The 23,364-nt window shown below is 41.3% G+C and overlaps 1 protein-coding gene across 1 annotated transcript; it reads left to right on the top strand.

Moving 5' to 3' along the window:
- TNFSF11 (TNF superfamily member 11) lies at positions 1-23,144 on the top strand (the record flags this gene model as incomplete). Its single annotated transcript, XM_082305167.1, has 5 exons — positions 1-222; positions 7,843-8,010; positions 14,702-14,747; positions 14,831-14,929; positions 22,559-23,144. 5 exons carry the CDS (start codon positions 1-3, stop codon positions 22,978-22,980), a joined length of 957 nt encoding a protein of 318 aa, XP_082161293.1. The 3' UTR covers positions 22,981-23,144.
- Positions 23,145-23,364: the final 220 nt, after the last annotated feature.

Here is a 23,364-nt window from a genome sequence, read left to right as displayed (position 1 = left end):
ATGCGGCGCGCCAGCCGAGACTACACCAAGTACTTGCGCGGCTCCGAGGAGCTGGGCAGCGGCGCCGCCCACGAGAGCGCCCCGCCGCCGCCGCCACCGCCGCCGCTGCCGGCCCATCCGCACCCGCCGCCCGCCTCCCGCTCCCTCCTCGCCGCCCTCGTCCTCCTGGGGCTGGGGCAGGTGGTCTGCAGCGTCGCCCTCTTTCTCTACTTCCGAGCTCAGGTAAGCGGCGCCTCTGCCGCCGCCCGGAGACGGCGGCGGGGTGAGGGTGCGGGGGGTCGGCGCGGCCCTTTCCCGCCTTCGCGGCGGGCGTTGGGCGCCTGCAGCCGCGCTGTGAGGGAGCGGCCGGGCAGGGCGGGAGCGGCCGCCTCTCTCCCCCACCCCTTTCGGAAGAGGCGAACGTGCTCGCGTCGGTGGGATTGAGGAGGTTAATTAACAAAAAGGGCAGAGAACAGCTTTGGCCCTGAAGCTGGCCCAGCTTTGAGAGGGGGTCAGGCTGGAGGGCTCCCGGGACCCTGCCCGGCCTGCGCTGTCCCCTGGTCGCTGGAGCTGCTCAGCCTGAGGCGTCCCAGGTGGTGCTGTGGCCTAAGGGTGCGTGTGGAGGTACAGGGTTTCTCAGCGAGGTCGGGTGTTAGGGGTCCCCGACTCGGGAAGCAGCTTAATGATCCTTCACCTGAAGTCTTGCGGGGCTTTGGGTGTTTTATGATCAGCTTTCAGTTATTCATCGGAGAGCGGTTTGACGTGGCTGAGGTCTTGGGCTGCCATAAACGTTTCACCAGCAACAGAAATGTCTTTGGGGGGGGGGGGGGAAGCCACCACACAACACTGCTTGGGATCGTTTGTCCTTCAGACTGCGCAGGGTCACTGCAGAGCGGGGTCTGTGCGTTAGCGGGCATCGGCCGGAGCTGCCCGCGGTAGCTCAGGAGCTCGTTTCTGAGAGAGCGAGCCGCCCCTCGCCCGCCAGGCCGCAAGCCTGCCCGGGGATGCTTCACAACAGGCAGCGGTGCGCGCGGAAAGGAGCGCAGGGAGGTATCGCTGTGGGGGAGATGAGGTGACGAGCGGTTAGGCTTTCGGAGAGAAGAGGAGCCCGCTTCTTGGAAACGGCTCGGCTGGCTGGCTGGCTGGATTCACTCGCTGCTGCATCTCTTACCCCACACGGCTGAGCCCTCTCAGAGGAAGTGGGGGCTGCCGGCTGGTTGCTTCTTGGGGCTAGGTGTTAGCTTTCTGCTTGGCTCTTTCATCGGATGCTAATTAATTCTGTTAATATGGGTCTCGCTGCCTTCATGGAAGTGGTACTTCTGTTGTGTTTACTTTTCATTTGAAGTCAGTGGGGAGTGGAAACCAGTTTCTTTCGGTTTACTTTCTAGGTAGATGCGCTTGATCTTGATGTAGCGACTGGATTTCTTAACAAAGTGCACACCGAAACCAGACACTGCACAAGTGTATAGCCACTTAAACAGATGAATGACTATCAAATATACAGTAACACTGCTGATCATTTATTATGCAGACCAATTCATGTTGTCTTACAACAATGGCTTTGCGTTTGCCATTTTTACAAAAATAAAATGGAACAGCAATCCAGTACTTAGTTAATCATATCCTGTATGCTTCAGAAGAGTGACATTTAATTTCTGGGACTCATTGTAAAGTAGCTTAAGGCTACTTGTTTGCTTCACAGTGAAATAAATTAATGCCTACTTCAGCTTGTGGCAGAGAAATGTTTTTTACTCCAGATCTGCATGAACTTGAAAAGACGTCTTTGTCAAAACATAGCTCATAGAAATGCACAGCTATCCATTGATTAGTAGGCTAGAGAGCCATTGCAATCAAAACAACTAATCAAAGTATACTTTTTGAAAACCCTGTGTTTCCATTATCTTTACCTTCCCCCCACCCCTTATTAAGGACTCTCTCTGGTAGGTTCATGTCAGTGCTTCACACATGCCTAACTAAGGGTAAAAAGAGCTTTCTTACCATAATGACTATTTTTCTTCTGCTTCCTTGATTTAAAAAATTACATAGTCCGGGTGTAATTCTGCATTTGGCAGCTTAATTCTCTTGCCAGTTTCTTGTTGCTGTAGATTTGGAGTAATGCTGTTGGATGGAGTCCTTTGTAAACTTGAACTTCTGAAACATCTAAAAGAGTTGATGTAGCTAAATGTAGACTTGACTGAAGTCATTGCTTGAAAAATTTCTAATGGAAAAAATGTCGTCTTTGCCATCACTGAAAAATAGAATAAGTATACTTTTGAAGTAAGTACATAATTCACAATAATAAGAGATGGTAATCCATATTTGTTCGCCAATTTCTTATTGTGAAATTAGATGGGAAAACTATAGTAGGTCCTGCAGAAGTTAAGTCTTATTTAACTGTCTTGCAGATTGCTTTATTTATATGGGACACGATCTGACCTCTTTCTTTTCAAAAGACTGCTGTCAAATTTAGTTGTATTAAGCTATCTCAGTTTGTACTTTTCAGTACAAATTTCAGCTATCTAAATTTGTACTTTAATAACAGAATTTAAGTATTGCGGTGTATTTCATTAAAATAATGAGAAGTTAATAGTAAAAGCTATGCATCAAAAGATTTGAATTGTTTAGTTGGTGAGTTAACCAAATGTGAATTAGCAAGATTTGACTGTATAGGTTGATATTAAGAAATTATATGTTTTACAAGCTCTTTAAAAGTCTGCCTAAGAGGCTGAGTAAACTCTGACTCAGTTTTACCATACACATTTTATCTGTATTTGCATAATACTGGGCTGGATCATGATACAATATGAGCTGAGACAATAGTTGAGGTTTTGGTTTTTCCTTAGTTTTGTTTACTTTGTGGCTTGAGCATTTGGAATTTCACAAGACACATAACTAAGACTGACACTAGATTTTCACGGGTAAACACATGTTTGTGGCCAACAAATAATGCAGCGCAATGCGAATGAGACAATGAGCTGGTATATCTAAAAAGAAAGAAAAAGCTAAGGATTGAATTTTACCAATATTCTGGTAACAGTGTTCTGAAATGTAAAAACATTAAGATATTCTGGCTTTTCTTTTTGGACCATCTTATGCAACGTATTGAATCCAAGAAATTAAACACTAACAAAATGTATTGGTCCTAAAAGTTTGATTATACTTCATGAGGAATATTTGCTCATGATCAATGAAAATGCCATGAAAATTTAGTCAGATACTCGGAGCAGCTGGAGATCATCGTGTAATAGAGACTCATGCACAGCACAAGGTGAGAGCGCGAAGTATTTTATTTAACTTTCACTGGTAAATGTTAAAGTATAGTCTCCAAAAGCTTTGCTTTTAAACTTTTCTTTCTGGCCCATTTCCTTCGTGTACTTAGATCATAAAAGAGTAGGAATTTGGTCTAACACTGACTGAACTGGAGGGCAGTGGAACAAGCTGGAAGTGCTCAGATCCACGTGTGGTGGCTGGATGTCTAACTCCCACAGTTTAACCTGGAACTCCAAGCTTATCCATTAAAAAAAAGTCTGTACAAATGTTAAGTGTTCTGCCATGCTGAAGAATTCAGACTTGGATAAATGGAGACCTGGAAGGCAGATTTTCATTGTCATCTCATGCATCTGTGTAACTCTGACTTAAATGAAAGTATGTTTTTAAACAATCGCCTTTCAGACTTCATCTAAAGTTCCGTGAGCATGCTAGAGCAGTGGCTAACCGAAAACAGCTTGCTGGGGGTCATTAGCACTTTCTGGAAGCCTGGAAGAAGCCCTTCTTGGTGGTTAAGAAAGATCATGGAGTGCAAAGTGATATTTGATAATCTGGAAGTTGGTTTAAGTTTGAAAATAAGTACAAGTAGAAATGGTGAACATTTATTGTAAGGAGTAAGTACAGAACATAATACTGTAACATTGCATAATTGAGGCAACGTTTAATAGGTAAAGTTGTCTGGAATGTATTGTATCTTTTAAAATCAAAATGAATCTTTTTAACATCAGAAAATTGGTTCTTAATTCTGTAAATTCATCTGGTCTCACCCACAATGCTGGAGTTCATTTTGGCTGCCCTGATTTAGGTGAAAGGAGTCCAGAGATGCAGCTAAATAATTAGAGATGCTGAAAATCAAGGGGCATTGAAGGATTTGATCTGATTCCAAGGTCAGACGCAAGGGATGTAGAGACAACAGTAACATAGGCAAGATAAGCTAGACACTCCTCTATTTAAATAGGTTAATTCCTCTAGGGTATGTAGCTTACTTAACGAGTTATAAAGCTTTCTCCAATATTTTTGGTTGCATCTTGATGTTTCTTCCAGGTATAAAATATTTAGGACTTCATGCTGAAGGACTCCGTTTATTCAAAGGCTCGCCTTCTGTGCCTTGCAAGGTAGCAAGCTGATTTCCATAGACCATTCTGGTATTTTGTCTGATTCTTGAGAAGTTCTTCTCAAAACACTGGAAAGTTTTTCCGCGCATCACTTTTTGCCCACAGTTTCAGTCTCAGTAATACCGGTTTACAGCCATGGCAGTTCAGTACGTGTTCTTTATAAAGATGTAAGATGCGGGATTTCTGAGAATGCCTTTTCAGACAAGTGAGCTAATTTCCATGGTTAAATGTGGTGAAGACTAGGTATTCTTTGAAAAAGGTAAGGGCAATCAGGTAGGTTAGCTAGTCCCAAGATCAGAACTTCACCTTATCAAACACTAGATCTCTAGAGACTGCATTGCAGTTTGTCAGGATGGGCTGCACAGCTTTACGTTGCTGAAGCTATCAGTTACAGTGTTTCCATTAAGCTTTCAATCTTTTAACTGTAGGTGCAGAGACGCTGGTTTTCTGTCTTAAGCCTTCAGCAGATAAACTATAATCTGAGTAAGTGCTTCTGTACAATCTGCTGTTACTGTTCTAGCACAGTGTTGTGTGACCCATTTGACTGATTGCTGATGGGTGATAGCTGTAAGTCTACACTACGTGTGATTTGTCACGCTGGACACTCGGGCCTTTACAAATTTCATGATCTTTGTGTTGTAGAACCTAGTTTTCTTGTCTACTTTTCAGAAGATGTGTTTACATAAATCCAAAACTGGGGTAATAGTGTCTCACTAGTAGAATTACTGATAAAAATTAGTATCTACTGACAGTTATTTGCCGTGGCTTTCTGTCTTCTATCCTGTGGTGTGTGTGGAGAGGGGAAGAGACATCCAGATCCCGTTGAAGACCCTAATTCCCTCAGGTCTCTTATGATCCCAACAGAAGGGGCTACATCTGGAGTATTGGGTCATGTTTTGGGTCCCTCACTACCAGAGGCATATCAACAAACAGAAGAGAGTCCAGTAGAAGTCCACTGTAATAGGTAGGGACCATAGTGTATCAGAAATGGAGAACTGCTTTCTTTGAACCTAAAGAACAGACTAAGGTGAGGGAAGCTAATCAGCATTTTTAGCTGCCTAAAGATGGACCCAGGCTCTTCAGAAGTGCCCAGCAAAAACAAGAGGCACAGTCATAAATTGCAGCAAGAGCAACTGTAGCTGGACATTAAACCCAGTGTTTTTACACAATAAAAGTGGTTAAATTGTAGAACAGTTTGCTCAGAGGGGCTGAAAGTCTCCGTCGATGGAAATTCCACAAAGCTTGTCTAGACAAGGCCTTGACCAAGCCGACCTAAGTTATACGTTGGCCCTGCTTCAAGCAGGCGTCTGGACTAGAGACCTGCAGAGGTACCTTCTAACCCATGTCATTCTGTATTAACTGCCTTTTAGCAGCTGTTGGTAAACATTTTGTGCTTCATTTTTTCCTTTCAGTTTACAGGTGGTTTTCTGAGTTCTGGATACTAGTGGAACATAGTGGGAGAGATGCTTTTAGGGTACAGTTTTACAGTCATTAAAGCTAGTGCCACCTTCCTGCTCTTTCATTCCTATGCCTGTCCCTGTACTGGCTCTAATGCTTGTCTGATACCTGAAGTGAGTTGGTTTTGGGATGCTAATCCTTTAGGAAATTAGATCAGCAAAAATTCCTTACAGGTTATTGATTTAGAAGAGGAGACTGAGAACCAGGAATGAAATTTTGTGGTGAACAAGGTGAGAGCAGAGGTGCTGGTTTAGATCAGCTTAAACAGTTAATGGGGCTGCACTGCACCAGCTGACTTCAGAAGTCATTAGGGTAGTTTTTAGTGCTTAATTCATAGAGGTGTAATGGCTATACACCGATTTTTCTTTTGGATTCAGCTGTGTCAGGCCACCCCAGGAAGCTGTTACTGTCTCCAAGCCATTCTGTAACTCCTCTCTACCCCTCTGCTCAAAACTGTGGCATCTTCTGATATCCAGGTGAACCTTTTCTGACCTGTTTCATTCCAGATCTGCAGGGATAACTGAGACAGACAAACAAGGTCACAGGGGCTGACATTGGTCTGAAAGAATCAGGCAAACAGCTCTCATCTGGGGGCTTCAGCAGAAGGATAGTGATGGATGAGGCAGCATTTGGTGTTGCCATCTGTGCAACAAATGTTTCTCTGCAGTGTGTGCCTGTTGGATGGCTGCCTGGCTGGTGTAGACTTAAATTCACCTCTGTAATCCTAACCTTATGCTTTTAAGTTAACTCTGTTCTTTTTTGGGGTTAGGGAGTTGAATTTATGTTTGTGTGAACAAATGATATAGCATGTTCAATTCACTCTGACTGTTTTGTATTCTGCAAAACTTCCTTTGATCTGTTTTGTTCAGTGCTATGATAAAGGAAACTGAATACTGGTCAGGCACTACCCATAATGTCTTGGCATTCCCTCATCGTGATTACAAATAATGTAACGTTTTGTAATTCTCAGATAAAATCATTCCTTCTACTTTATGCAGAAAGATAGAAATAAATGTTCTTTATTAGACCAGCTGATACAGTTAGAGAACTTAGACGAGGTTTTGCGTGCACAAACCCTTCTTCAAGCCTGAAGTAAAGGCGGAATAAATCCTAGTTGAGAACAATTGCTGAGAGTCTTAGGCCATCTCTGAAAGACAGTGGTTAATATCTCTTGAGTGTAAAGTATATGGAGTGTGGGAAGAGAGGGTGAAATGGTTTAAGTAGCGTTTATGCAATTAAGCTCTGCCAAGGCACAATCCTAATCCTTGGAATATCTTTCCAGTTTATCTAGCTGATAGAATTCAGGAGTATTTTAAACTTACAAAGTATATTTGATTCAATCACAAAGACCGATTGCTAAAAATATCCTGCAGATATTCTAGATTTACCACTCTTTGTCCCATGAAGCAGAGGTGTTTTGTGGTTCAGTTTTATCGTCTTTTGGTCTTTCTCAATTTGTGCTGTCTTACTTGGTGACTGCTTCATGCAGCAACATCTCTTGCCCACAAAATAGTTTCAGTGATAACCGGCTTCTGTCCTTCTGTTTCTCCTCTTGCACATGATGTGCTAGATGTTGTACATACTTTCCCCAAGTTCTTCTACTTGGCATTTGTGTATCATCTTGCAAAATATAGTTTTTACAGATAGGCTGGCTGTGTATGTTGCCTGCTAAAATAAATGTGATATTGCACTGAGTGGTCAAAAAATGGAATTCCGGATTATTGATTTTACTGTAAGAGTGGGACTTAACTTTAACTTTTGAAAGTCAGACATCCAGTCTAAGCTAACGAACTAGGCAGCTCCAGAAGATAATTAATTCTCCTCTCTCTCATACTTGTTGGATGAAATAAACCTCCATGCGGGGAACTTTTTCTCTCTTAACTGTTTACAATGAAAATTTGGATAATAAACTTATCTAGGTGCCAAACTTTTAGATGATTGAAAATTCTCCCTGACTTAAAAGCTCTTAATGTCTCTTGGACAGACACTTAAAACTGTGGTTGTGCTTATATTCTTGTTTCAGATGGACCCTACCAGAGTTTCAAAAGAACACGCACACTGTGTCAGAACTCTTTTTGGACATCAAGAAAATACAGATTTGCATGATGCGTCCTTTGAAAATCAAGAAGCGAAGTTAATGCCAGAATCATGTAGAAGCATTAAACAGGCTCTCCAAAGAGCTGTGCAGAAGGTAAGTGGCAGACAGACTGTTTTCCTTTATTTTGTGCTCCTCTTGAAGTTAAAACAATTTTTCCAACATCTGTATTTGGAGGTAAGTTCTAGAAAGTATTTTCTGGTGTTCAAATAATACCTGAAGTTGCATCCAAGATCATATTGTGTTGGCTCATGAACCTGGTAGTGGTTAACAAATTTTGAATACAGACACCTTTTTTTAAGAAAGGAAGACTTGAAGTTGCACTGAGAAGACTACGATTGCAGTTAATTGATTGGCCATTCTGACATTTGGATGGACCTGAATGGTAGTCATTCATCCTAATATTTGTATAGGTTTGCCAACACTTTGGGTGTTCATAAGAAAGGACAGGTCCACATTTTTTTCAAAGCAATATTCCTGTCTCTGTTTCTGACAAGATTCTCTCAAGTCAACATCATCAACGAGCAAAATATTGCCTGAAAGTCAGAGGAGATAACATTTGCTCTTGTTTCTTACTCTTTCTGCAACCCAAAATGAGGGATAGTATTTCCTTTTTCTTTTTTTGCGCACTTTGCCAGTTCTCTGTTCTGTGCAGACCGTTCCCACACTGGCAGAAGAGCTACTTTGCTGTAGCACAACAAGCAGGCAGTCTTTGCCCAGTGCTTGAGAATGACAGTTTGTTCCCAAACACAAGTAACAAAAGTAGTCAGCTAAAGAAGTCAGCCCTAATGAAGAAGCCTAGGCAAGTTGGATATATGTCACAATCGCCTCTTACTGCAGTTACTGCCTTTGATCTCTTTGCATGTTCATGATAGTGTTTAGTGCTAATTATGGGCTATTTAAAAGCTGAATGTCTGATATGGTATTTGGTTTTCCTGGCTTACCATGTCCATTACTACTTCACATCTGCATAAGACTGTCAGTTTTTCATAAAGGATACTACATTAGATTTGGGCTGATCTCATGTACACTTTACAGAGTGAATTGTACTTGAGTTAATTATGTGGTACTTTAATTCTGCTAATGCTTGCTTTTAATGGAGTACCCTGAGTGACAGATCTTTTTGTGAACAAAACTTAAAGAAACCTAGGAGTTCATGGTTTGTTCCATTTGCTAGCCACCTCCTTGAAAAACTTAAGGAAAAAAAAAGGTTAATTCTGTAGGATTAGTCCAATCTTCCAGCATTTTATAGACTGTCTCACACTACACCTACTTCTGTGTTCTGTGTGCTGGTACAAGACTGCTCGTTCATGCAGCTCCCATGACAGAGTAAGGAGCCTGTTACAGTAAGTGAATGGGAAGCCCTGTATTCTGGTCATTTGCTGCTGATTACTCAACAAAGGCATTGGCTTTAGTTGAGGCTGCATATCCTGCCATTCTGGATGGAGGTTAAATGCTGCAATGTCCGTGGCCAAGATAAGTAGTGAGTAGGGATAACTTCGTTGGCTGATGGCCATTAATTTAAGAACAATAAAATTTCCCCTGCCAAAGTAATCAGGCTCTGAATTTCCTTTGAGTGCAACAGAATGTGTTAAGCAGCTGGGTGAGTGTTCTGGATGCTTTGTCATCGTATACTGATGTCAGAGAAAAATAGGAAAATGCTTGCCTGGGGCTACATTTGCATCTTTTCGGTACATCAGAGAAGTGAAAGAAACAGTGTTAAGGCAAAATTATACTTTATCACGTTCTGTAAACTCTGCCTTTCATGGGCCCTGCTACAATGAAGGCCAGAGGTGCAGCTGAATCTTACTTCCAGTTGTGCTGGTCTTTTATGCGTGGGAATGCAGCTAATGTGACTTGAAAGAGGTTTCCTGTCATCTGTGCTTTCTTCACTTTCCTGAAGGAGAATTTAACCTTTGTGTGTTTTAAGAACCAGTATCCTTATTTCAATTGGTAGCACATTAAGTGACTGAAATGGAACACTTTAAAATGCCGTTTAAGTTTTGTGATTTTTTTCAATATTTTGTCTTCTGCAATTCAAGCTGTTCAGGAAATGAAAATAGACAACTTTCTTTTGCTTAGGTTTATAGTCTGGTTAAGGCTTTTAGCTTACTGCACTGGTTCTCATCTGTTTTCTTTGCACACCTGTAGACCTAGTGCTTAAATCTAAAGCAGGGATTGACATTGAAAATGAAAGTGCTCTTATGAAAACCAATGTAGTAGGCTGCAAGATTGGGTCTAGAAACATTTGTCTCCTGAAAAAATAATAATTAAAGATCTTCTTTTGATCAAAATCTAATGTTGAATTCCTTAACATATTCCAGGATAAAAACACTGCTTAGGGAGCAGCTTACTGAGTAGAAAGCACATTTTCAATATTGCATATAAACTTCCAAGCAGACAAATAATATACTTTCCTAGCCAGTCTGTTTGCTTAATTTTTTTTTGCATGTAACCCTAAAAACCTTTTGGCAGTCCAGATGCTCTAACCACAGTTCTTATGAAGTCTGTTATGAGCCTGAAGTAAAGGACTACAAACATATCTTGGGTCAATTCATAAGTAACTTTTCTTGGCAATACTCCCAGCTTCTAGCAGCTTGGCGAGTTCAGGCGTAAACTAGTCTCCCACATGGCAACAGAGTACTTTGCTAGACCTCCAGGGCAGCACTTATAGAGAGATCTATATACTTAGCACACATTTAAAGTGCATGTAGTTATGGACAAAGTCAAGGTTTCACGAGTGGTTGCTGTAAATTGTTAAAATTTCACAGTTTCCATCCTACAACCTTATATGCCTTTTTTTTTCTGCAGCCAATAGACTACTAATTTGGATAAAGGTTGTAGTGCTGATCTCTAAACTATCTTCTGATGAATATTGATTCATATACTTTCTATTTCACTTCCTTCCTGATTAGCATTTTTCAAATTGCTGAATTTCTGGCAAGATAATCAGATACTTCTTCCTGGTGTTAGCTGGACTTAAAGCACTCAGGTAGTAGAAGAAACAACTGCATAAAGGAACTTTAAGATCACAGCTGAAGCAATACATGAATATCCAGAGGGGTTCTCTTCTGATTGGTCTCAAAAGGCTTCTGATTGGTCTCAAAAGCTGCTCAAAGTAGATACTGAGATATTGTAAAAAACAAAGGAGAGGAAAAACCGTTAACAAATGTCACTTGTTCAAATGTAGCCTTGTGTCTGCATCCTCAGCATTGGACATAACTTGAAGAGCAAGTGTTCTTTTTGTTTTGAAGATGCTGAGATGCTAAGGATTAAAACCTGCAGCCTGCTGTGGATGAGGAAAGAGCAGTTCCCAACTTTCTAGGCACTTAAAGCATGATTTTAGCTTTTAAAATGTGAAAGTTTTGCAGCTTCACAATGGCCTCTGAAATTTTTTGGATGAAGGAAGACACATTTTTCATTTTTGCGATGGGCTGCTTCTCTGTTGTTTAAACAGTGATTGTATGAAGGAGGTTGGAATGTGGGAAGCAGGCCAGCAGAGTTGACTTGGTGGGCAGTGAGCAAATGACACAAAGGTGTACAAGTGCAACTTATTGTAAGACTAACAGAATGGTGTGATTTTCGTGTACAGTTTTTCTAAAAATAACTTAACAGCTTGGTAGCACACATGGTTCTGTGGGTGGCAGTCTTAAGAGAAGTCACTGGTAATATTTTCTCAGCAGTTCTCACGCCATTATAGCAGTGTTTAGTGATAGGTTCTGTTGAGCTGTTTCTGCTTTCTTAATGGTAGTGTACCTTGTGATTAGGTATGGGATGCTTAGAGACATTCAGGTGCTAAAGAATGCAGTTGATACTTTAAAGATTTGGAAAATCCTAGCTCTTAATTCCTTGCTGTAAGGATACCAGGGGATTTTTATAAATCCCACTAAGAGGCTGTCTTTTAGACATCTGGATATCTTCAGACATCCACTGAAAAATGTGGTCCTTGAGTCCTTCAGGGTCAGAAGCAAGTATATACTAAAATATTTTCCTAGGTTGTGTATCAGCACCTTGGAACTGGAGAAATATGAAATAAAAAAATCAAGAGAAGTGTTGAACTACTTATTCTTCAGGAGGAAACCCACAGCTCCATCTCTGTTATCTAGGGACTAGTTAATGTATTTCAGCTTCCTTTTGGAAATCCGAGCAGTGGAGCAGAAAGGAATATCAAAATTTTGTGGGGCTGGTCAGAATCAAGTAAAGAACTTGACACTTGTGCAGTGTTTGGAGAACTCAGCTGATGGAGGATTTCTGTTTTCTAGCCACAGGCTACCCACTTCTAATCCAATGACAAGCACACAGAAGATTGAATGAACATGAGCCAGTCTTCAGCTCTTCTCAGTGTGTTAGTGTTGGGCTCACGCTTATAATCTCCCTTTTGTTGTAATGACACTTGCATTCCTAATTGCATTGTAGCATAGCTTCAAGAGGAGTACAGGAGAGTGTTCCTGTCAGAGAGAGATGCTCCTAGGAAGCAGGAAACAAGACTATCAGGACAAGGAGAGTTGTGGACCCAAGTCTTCCTGGGTAGCTGTTCTGCTTACCAAGTGGTGATGTTGCAGATGAACAGCACCACCAACAGTTAGAAAGAAAGCCACTCTGACTGCATTTCATGAGGACCACTGCAGGGAAGATGAGCTGAGTCAGGCTGCTAGATCTCAGAAGGTGAGGTACCCAGCTGCTCAAGCTAGAGCATCTTTGGAAATATGCAGAAGCAGAACTCTTTACTCCTAAGAAAAATGTAGGTTAAGAGGAGGATAGCAATTGGCCAGTTCTGGGACTTCAAGGGCTGTGCAGTTACCAACCATGGGATTTTTTTTTTAGTACCAGTTTAGGTAATAGGAGATTAAAATGTACGTAGCTCTTTTTGGATTTGCCCAGTAGGCTCTCCAGGCAAGGATGTTATCACATACCCCAGAAGGAATGGGTACGAAAGCAGACTCCACATCTGAGAAGTTTCCATTAAGAAAGCAAGAAAAGGAAGGAGTCTTACCTTTCTAGGGAAAGGGTTGGGAATAGGTGTGGCGCAGTAATCTCTGAGAGTGTGGTCCATCTCCTAGTCTCTTTTACCTTAAGTCCTGTTTTCTTCAGAGGCTTTTGCCAATTTTCGCAGTATCTAGTACTTGGAATTTTTTTGTTGTCTTCCTACTTCTGGTGAAGTTAAAGAGCTCAAGTGTGGCTAGAGGCTGATGCTGGTGTGCAGCTCCTAGAACTGAGCTTCATTTTCATGCTCCTGGAACTGACATTGAAGTAGGAAGATCAGAGAGGGGAAGTGAATCTAAATGGGGGAGGTGGACATGAGTTTTGCTTCTTTTGAAGTTGCGATTCTTCCTGCTTTTCTTCTCGTCTCTACAGCAGAAAGCATCTTAATGATTCTTATCTACAAAATCAGCATATCTCTGCTGAACTATTATGCTTTGATAGTCATACTACAACTTCCATACTGCTGTGGCTTTTCATTTTGGGTTAACATTTAAACACCTACTGAAAGGGGAAAGTGAGAGTAATAAATGCACCAGCTAAGGCGTTACAGATTTCACTGTGGCTGCAAAATTACATAAAAGCAGGACTTTAGGTGTTTTCAAAGCAGGATTTCAAATTCTAAAATACCGCAGCGATTGAGAGCACAGTGGAATATTGCTGATCTGGCCAAATCTGAGGCGTATTGCATGTACATGGTATTGAATCAGACGAACAGCAATATGTGTGACAAAGACAAAACAAAGCACTGCTCTTAGGTTTTGAAGATGAGATATGATTAGCTATTGTCAGCAAAATGTTTCCTTTTACTGAACATCATCTTGATGGCTCCATGGTATCAGGTATTCTGAATAACAAGGAGAATATTACCTCTGTTTTTAGCAAACACATGAAGAGAGTCATGGGGGAACACGGGACAGAACCGAGGATTGAACCTAACATTACCAAGACTCAGTCCAGGCTTGTAACAAGAACAGGCTGCTTAGATTTTTGAAAACTGCTGTTTGTATGTTTTCTCAAGAGGAAAACAGGTGTGGATTTTTGTGGTGCCTAATGTCTGTAACTTGTGCTGTTCTTGGGTTTGGGTAACATGGGTTTCATTCATGTTAAAATTCATCTGCAGTTTTGGAGAATGCATACTTCCAAACTCTGGCACCGAGTACAGATGTGGAAGATCCTTAATCCTTCCGTTCTTGCATACCGTGTTAGAAGTGAGCCTTGATTATAAAGCCTTGTAGTCTTGCAACCTTCCCTGTAAGTGGTCAAGTGTGAGGGGTGGAGGTTTTCATTTACTTCATCGCAAATGGAATTCAGAGCTTAGCTTTCCTTAGTTGTTAGTGTGATTACACACTAGTCCCTATGTAGAACTGCCTCTTTTGTTATCTTTTGACCCCAAGTAATTCAATCAGTTCATAAACTCCATTGTTCTATGTGATGCATTCTTAGCAGTCAGTGTTCCATTGTACTTAGCGAAAAATTCCAAGTGCAATAAGTAGGAAAGGTAGTAAATGTCTTGTCACCACTACTTCAATAAATAGTGCAGTGATGATACACACCATCATTCCTATCCACCTTTATCAGATGTATTGGACAGAGGAAGTAATTTTATTGTGGCAGCTAAACTGTGTGTTCATATTACATATTCTTGTATTTACATGATGTATATCCCAGGCATCTGAATATACTCTAAGTAGAACAACCCCCACATACACATACACACAGAGTGTTGTAATTGTGCAAACTACCTGCAATACACAGTATTACAAAACCAAGACAACATCAAAGCAATGGCTCTTTCTCATTTTAGGAAGTCCAGCGTGTCGTGGGAAGAGCACCACCAAGACCAGAAAAAGGTAGGTGCTGGGTCTATAAATAAAAAATATTTTAGTTCTACTAAACTTGTCTTTCTGAGGTAATGCAATTCTTTTATTTCTAGCTGCAATGGAGGCATTAGGAATGGACCTGTACAAGAGAAACAAACCTGAGAAGCAGCCTTTTGCCCATCTCATTATTGATGACAAGAATATTCCATCTGGTAAGTTCAGTCTTAAGTGAATAGTTCCAATGCTACTATAAATGTATTAAGCAGTGAAGTGTATGAAAATAGTTCAGCAATACCGGCAACAGATTGGAATTTCAGAAATGGCTTTTGATAACCAGAATAAATTGGATGTGTTAAAGGATTTCAGAGGCAGCAGGAGTAATGTTAAAAAGAGGACAGCTTCCCATTGCCGCAGGTATCTTTATATCAGTCTGTTATGTGCTGAATGGCTTCCATTTCAAATGACCAGTCTTCATGATCAAGCTCTGAGGCCTTGACATGCCTCTCTGTGCTGTCTTCAGGTGAGGAATGAAGATATGCATTGAATGCTCTCCTCTGAAGTTTCTTATTTTCTTTGGCTAGTTCCTCAGTCACACTGGACGTCAGCTATAGGTATACATACACACAGATGTATGCATACATACAAGGATATACCAGCACAAAGATTGGCCAGAATCCAGATCTTGCTGGTTGGAAGATGTTTTCCTTCCATTGAGTCTAAGATTTTTTTTTTTGTCCTGTTGTCAGATGAAGAAATGTGTTGTTTTCTGTTGTAAAATTCAAGAATGTCTTATGTCCACCTGTTCAGCCCTTCACAGCAATGCTTTTTTTTTTTTGTGCTGAAGTATAATTGGGTCTGTACTGGGTGGCACAGCATTTGTCTTCAGGGTGGGTCTGGAAGCTGAGAATCTTACATGAATATACAACACACACACATCAGGTGCCCATCAGTGTAAGAACTTGCCATAAAGGAAGCACATCTTTCATTTTGAGGTGTTGAAAACCTAGAACGGCAGTCCCAATGTCATTATTATAACTTGCCTGCTAGTTCCCTGCCCTCTGTGGGTACGCTGCACACTCATAGCATAGGGCTGAATTTATAGCAAGTGTTTCCTTCCGCTAATGGCATGTTGCAAAGGTTTTGTCATATTCCACTCATTATTATGTTGCAGGGCTGGTATAGACTTTTTCACATCAAGACTCCCAGGGCCTTCCTGATGTTCAGACATGCCAAAGCTTCTCAAGGGTTTATCTGCATCCATCTAGTCCAGTAGCAGGAAGATCAAAGATCATAGCATTGTATTCTGAGCAACAGAGTTTCTGGTCAGTGTGTTGACTTGGATGCAGTATGTTTCTGAGATATTGAGTAATGGAAAAATATGTTCCTGTGGGTTTTATCTGCCCCTCTGGTAAGAGGATGGCATTCTTTTATCTTGCCAGAGCTCTTATTCTCTACCCACACATATCTTTGGATGGCTTTGGGAGTATCCTCGTTAGTACAATATGAGGGAACAAGACAGGAGTCTGCCTTGGAACACTCTCCAGAGGAAAAGACTCATTCCTACAATTTTTAGATATCTTAGTACTGTTTCCTTTTTTGCCCTGGGGCACTGTCACTTGAGATTTTTCTATCTGTATTCTTAACACAACAATCATCATTGGTGTGGTAGAACTAAACCAGAGTTTATCCTGAAGCTATCAGACAGAGGATCTCAAAACAGGAGGGGGCATTGATCACCACTGTCACCTTGCTCTGAAGATGTATACATTCTGCAATGCTGAACTTGTTGTTAATTAAGCTATGTGCATTGCTTTTCTGCTTTATATAACCAAACCAAAGGGGAATGCTGTGTTGAGGCTTGAAATCTGAGGTTTCAGCAGCCTGCATAGTAATACCTTGCTTTTGCTCTATTTAAAGACAAAGCACTTGTGTACACAGGGAGTTAGCTTCTTGCCTGGAGGGATGGGATTCTTTCTCCCTTTAAGTGCATTGGCATTGCCAAGATGCAGAGCTGTATAAGCAGAGAGCTTAAGCAGCTTGTCAGATGGCAGTCAGAACTTCTACAAGCTTTCTTATTAGCTGAAATGCCTCCTGACAAGCTTCTATTTCAGTCAGATTTTGGCTTTTGACATAGGTCAATAGTAGAAGATGCAGGATCAGGAAACTTGTCTTAGCATTTTGTCTTAGGAAGGATTCACTTAATTTGCTAATCATAGAGACAGATCACTTATATCTACAGAATTGGAGTCTGTCAGTGTCACACTTTGTGAAATCCACCTTTTCCTGTGGAGAATTTATTTGCTGTCTGCTTGGATGTTGCTGTAAACTATTTTTGTCAGGGCTAGCAGCTGGTAATTTTTACTCTTGTGCATCACTGCATTAACCTAGGGAGTGATGTAGCACACCTGTGGATAATGACAAGGGAGGCATTGCTCTTGCTTGCTCTCTTGACTTTTTTTTTTTAATAGCACAGGCTGCAGGAACTCTCAGAAATACAGTGTCTGTGACAACAAGCTGCTTTCTTTCTCCTTGGAGCAGATCAACCCCTTACCAATGTGATGAGTTGGACATACTCCCTCCTGATCTGGCACATACACAGCTTCAGCGGTCCTTGTGGGCATCGCAGCAGTGAGGGTCTGCATCCTTACGGATAGCTGGAACCCTGAACCTACTGGTTGTGAGGCACTTTAGTATCATGCTCATTGGTATGAGGCAGCACCTGCTTGGCTGGGTGGCATACAAGTTAATGACAGGCATAAAGGATGAAGAATTTACCTGAAGGTCACCAGGAATTTTTCTCTTCCATCCTGTTTCCTCTGACTGCAAATGGCAATTTCTATTTTCTTTCCCTGATTCCTTACCCTACATGTCTGAAATCCTTCTAAATTGTTTTATGCCATCTGTGAGTCTGGACAGATCTGTTCTTAGTATTTTAAGGTTCTCTACTGTCATTACTCTGACCTAAAATAAACAATGTCAGGGGAAAAAAAAAAAAAAATCAGTCTTCATGACTGTCAAAGAGGATTTTTAGTTTGCCACTGAGCACCCTTCATGAAGGGGCACTGAGCAGTGTCTGTGAGGGAACATTTTCCTTTTGCCTGGTTCACAATAATATCAAGCCCCAAATGGACTTTTACAGCTGGCGGGAGCGCAAGGGAGGGGGAAAACAACCCTTCCCAGGTCTTGGTGTCCTCACCCGTCATTTGGCTGCAGAAGCTGTAGTGGTTTGGCTTGCTGTGTGTATTTTTTAGGTTTGCTGTCTTAGGTTAAAGCTGGATGCTTGCTGGTTGCTTATTACCAGAGCTCACTATAAATGCTACCTAGGTTTTAAATGAAAACAGTGAATTTTGTTTCATAAATTGATTACAGAAATTAGTCACAGCTTAAAGGAGAAAATCACAAACAGAAATAAATGTGAATGTTAAATGTATCATTTGGGATGTGAATTGATACCTTTAGCTGTCTAAAGAAACACTGTAGTATTCTGAGCTATTTACAGCTACAGATTTGGCTTAGCTGCCCTTTGCCTCCAAAACAGTTTTTCAGAGCAAGCAGTGCTTTGGTCCTTCCCTCAGGCTTTATTTATACCTGAAAGCTGCTAGGATGCAAACAAATTATCAATACTTTCTCCTCTGTTTCCCTCCCATCATCTTCCTTCTTACTAATTAATTTTATTCAAACTAATTTCTATCAGTCTTAGTTCATGCTCACAAATATCCAAGACATTGTTTTGGTTTGTCTTCAGTTACCAGAAAAACTGTGTATTGACTTTTTTTTTAATGCTTTTTACCATATCTGGAGGTTATCTTACTCATTATCTCTCTGACCTCTTCCTTCTCTGTCAACACGACTTACCTTGTGCTATTTTTTTCATGGCTCCATAGTAAATTTTGTCACAGAAGACACTGTATTGCAGCATTTCTGACTGTCCCATGGCTTGGGTTATGTTTCAGAGTTTCTGATATATGGACAGCTGATTTGACACTTGCATGTTCCAGTTTTCTCCTCTGCCTGTGTTTTGGGGTACTGATTGTTTTGGTTTCTCCAAATTTGGGTGTATTACAACCAGAAGTGCTGAGAGCCTGCTCACTCCTTCCATTAAAGGTTGCATGGCATGACTCCTACCAATGCATCTTTGTGCTGTGCTGCTGGCTGTGGCATGCCTCTTCTGAAGCTCTGAATTGTGGCAAAATGCCCGTTGGCCTCAGTTAATACAATCATAGCATTATAATTTAGGTTGGAAGGGACCTCCAGAAGTTATCTAGGCTAATCCTGTGCTCAAAACAGATAGTCATCTTCCGTCATCTCTTGGCCTGTCCCTCCACCTGACCATGGATGAATGATGCATATTCCCCTCAACACCAAAACAGTGTGAACAAATTTCACCCAAAGCCCTTCTCAACATCTTAATTACAAGTGACTGTGGCACCTATTTTCTCTCTTCCCCCTTCTTCAGCAGAGTCATGCATTCCCACTAAGGATTTCTTCAAAATTGCTACTTGATTAAGACTGGCAACCTAAAAGTTTACTTGCCAGGTAAAGAAAATCTGCCTAGCAACTACCCAGGGTGCCACCAGTCAGTCACATCATGCCAGCATGCCGTTCTGTTCCATCATGTGTATATGTTCCTGTCCCATATCTCTGTTGTGCCTCTCCTCTGATCCAAGCAGTGATCTCTGGCCTATCCTCCTCATCTTGAAGGTAGCCCAGCCTCCTTGGGGCAGTATTTCTGGCAGACTTAACACTGTGCACAAGAAGTTCTGCAATTCCTCAGCTATCCCCAGTGCTTCAGAGCTGTACTCTGGTACCCCTGTCTCAGCACCTCTTGCAGCTGAATAAGTCCAGTCTAAGAGACTTAAGATCTTAGTGCTGCTTCCAATTAATTGATGGTTTTCAAAAGTTTTTTTGAGGCACTGCACAGAAGATGGCTTCTCTGTATGATTTTGCTTGTATAATTTCTACCTGGCTGTACTGAAGCCATAGGGGAGCAACTATTTATGATCTGCCTTTGACAGCCTGTGCTTTGCTCAAGTCTTTGTGGAAGAATGCCAGAAGCGTTTTGTTCTGGGCTACTATTAAAGTATTCCTCTCACATGCAGAAGTTGCTTGCCCTTGGCAGTTAGAGAAGACTCATAGCTCTCAAATTCCCCTGTCCCTACTTCTCCTTCACATCTTTCTGCACAAACAAATCCAGGAGGCATCTTTTTAACTAATCAAATATACCTGTGGCTTTTCCCCAGCATGCTTGTGAGCACTGGTAGTTCTGGGGCATGCCTTGATACATGCTTGGAGGAGAGGGCACTGGCCCCTGCCATATGCCATGGAAATTTTGGTGGGAATAGGTTGTTTTGGTTTGATGTTGGGAGAATAAGGTACTGAATATTCCAAGCAGGCATTTAGATGCACTGGGAGCCTAAGATGTAAGGTCTTCTGGTGCCCGTGTGGACCTACTGCTGTGGGTGCCTTGGAGGGAGCAAATGGAGTTAGTATTGTGTCCCAGTGCTAGTGATTAGGAGGACAAGTTGGCCAACTCTCATCTGTTGTGTTATGCCTTGTGTATTACACTGAATAAATGGTAGAGTGTTAGTGGCTTGTGTGTATCAGGGCCTGTGTGGCTTTCTCAGGACAGTGCTGTTCCCTCTGTGGGCATGCCCGTGGGCCTTGGCTGGATGATCTTCTCCCACTGTTGCCTGTTCCTCGTGTTTTTGCAGGCAGAGGCTGTGAGATGAGAGGTGGGTGCTATAATGCGATGGTGGTGAAGCTAGAGGGGTGAAAGGGACTGTGGGATGTGTGCTGCAGGGCATGCTCCTCAACAGAAAATACTGTGATAAACCTCTACATAATACACGTGCTGCAGTAGCAATGCTATCTGGGCTGGTGTTGCAGGCTGCTGCTTAACACTGTGCCACCAAAAACAACCTGAAGTGTCAAATGTGACCAGGTTTGGAAGGAAGTCTCAAATGCTTTCTCTCAGTGCCTATCTGACCTCCGGCCAGGCCATCTCTTAGCACAGCCTCAATAGTAGAAATATAGAATATCTTGAGTTGGAAAGGACCCATCAGGATCATCGAGTCCAACTCCCTGCTCCGCAAAGGACTACCTAAAACTAAACCACATGACTAAGAGCGTTGTCCAGTTGCTCCTTGAACTCTGACAGGCTCGGTAGCATGACGGCTTCCCTGGGGAGCCTGTTCCAGTGACCAACCACTCTCTCAATGAAGAACCTTTTCCTAATGTCCAAAGAACCTTTCCCTAATGTCCAGAATCTACATGAAGCGACATCTGAGATTTGACCAGCCTGAAACCTCCAAGAGATGATACAATGTGGATACTTGATGACAGCACCCAGGAGATGCCTTTTGGGCCAGAGGTTCTGGAGGAACCTGTATATGTGAAGTTACGTATACATATATACATATACACCTGTATATGTGAAGTTAGCTTTCAGTGCCAGTGCTGAGCTGACAAACTAATCAAAACATCTCCAGTCTCTCAGCTCCTTTTTGTTCTCTTCACAGAGCATTCAGTCACCTTAACTGATAAGGGACAGCTTCCTGTTTACCACGCCACCACCATGCAGGCAGAGCTGAAAATGCTTATGTGTACCTCTTAGAAGGAATTCAATAATGCTTGTTTACATGTATTAATTCTATTAATCTGTCCTTTTTGGTAGTCAGACTTGTTACGTGTTTTACCTGTATATTGATTCCCACATGCATGATGTTCTATGGAGAGGCAGAGAGAATATTATCAGTTTTCTAATTTGTAGATCTCCAGCTTAAGACAACTTGAAGGGGACTGTTCTCCTCCAAGTATGGAATATCAGCTCATTGTTTCTAGTTTGAAACTTAAGATAAACTTTAAATAAATAAATAAATAAAAATCAGAAAAGAAAAGGGGAAAAAGAAAAAAAAAGTAATGCATCCAGAATCACATCTGTCTTCCTAAAGGTCTTTTTCTAAGACCTTCCACTAGATATTAGACAAAGAATCTGATTTTACCTTCTGAATAGCTAGAATTGCCCAGCTATAAGTATTTGTACAATTATCAAAGAATTAGGATTGTGCTGTAGGCCACTATCCTAGATATCTAGGATATGACTAAACCAGATTGTGGAGCCTTATTCTGGTATATGCAAGCACTGGGTTAAGTCTAAACATTGTTTTTGCATAAAAAGGTTTGTTATGTCATAAATACTTGAAGTGCGCTCCAAAGTCTAGGCAACTTATTGTGTAGTACTAAAGATGCACAATTGCACCAATTTTTTTTTACCCCCATTTTTTTGGTGTTCTCAAGTGAAAATGTTTACCTTTGTACCACTACAGCCACAAGAACATAACATATGGGAGAGTTTCATAAGCTTTCTCTTTGGGGAATGATCAGTTTAACTTGTTTTCAGATTTTGTTTAGTTATTCCTTGCAAACACTTGCAGGTTCAAGACTGATAACAAGATTTGCTATCTTTTCATTAGTAACTTTTCTTTTCAAATTCCTCTCAAATGTCTGTTACTTGAATAGAGTTTTAGGTGGACCGCAATTTCTATACAGAGTTTGTTGCATGATTGCTTAGCATAATCAAACTATTGGCCAAGTAAATGTTTTGTTCCATGGTCCAGCAGCTGTTCTGGTGGCAGGGCAGCCAGGTATAAATAGCAAGCCAAACATGGCAGTACATGATGAAAAAAGGAAATTTCTCATGAATTTTTATCATAATTGTCTAATATTCACTTTAGCCTATATAACTGTAGTTGCTATTGATTCTAAAAACCTGGGGATTGCTTTCTAAATATTGAGTTTTGTTAAATATTTATAAATATTTTTTTTTCCTTCCCTCTCTTCAGGAACTCGCAAAGTGAACCTCACATCCTGGCATCATGACAAAGGCCAGGCAAACTTATCAAATATGACATTCAAGGATGGAAAGCTAATTGTTAATCAAGATGGATTTTACTACCTTTATGCCAACATTTGTTTTAGACATCATGAAACTTCAGGAAACCTGACTAAAAGAGGGCTTCAGCTGATGGTGTATATGACTAAGACAAACGTTAAAATAAGGCGCTCTGATGTGTTGATGAAGGGAGGAAGCACCAAATACTGGTCAGGGAATTCAGAATTTCATTTTTATTCTGTCAATGTAGGAGGGTTTTTTAAATTAAAATCGGGTGAAATGATAAGTATCCAGGTATCAAACCCATTGCTACTGGATTCATCACAAGAAGCAACTTATTTTGGGGCGTTTAAAGTAAGGGATTTAGACTGAATCTTTCTTTAGTGTGCTGGAAATTGTTTGGGTTTTTAGTGGTCCAGAAACAACTTGAAGACAGAACTGAAAATCTTTTGCGACCCAATTGCATCTGTATAAGCCATATATCTCTAAAGACACGTTTTTGCCCTGTGCTGACTCCAGTGGGAGTCCCACAAATGCACCGAAGGGCAAAATTCATAGTTCTCGTGATTCAGTCTTATAGCAGTTTTACTTTGTATGTCTCCACTGGCTTCAGTAGAGTCATTATGACTTTTACATTGGTGTAGTTGAAATCAGAGCAATTAATGTTATTGAACTTCTGTTTCCAAGTTCTGCCCTGACTTTAACCTGTGCTACTCTTACTAGTTTTGGCGCAAACATAGGGCAGGACAGAACTTG

Source organism: Platalea leucorodia (assembly GCF_965183815.1).
Source record: "Platalea leucorodia genome assembly, chromosome: 2".
In the NCBI taxonomy this organism is placed as follows: Eukaryota; Metazoa; Chordata; class Aves; order Pelecaniformes; family Threskiornithidae; genus Platalea; species Platalea leucorodia.
Note: the sequence above shows the minus strand (reverse complement) of the source record. Positions and strands in the feature narration are given on the sequence as shown.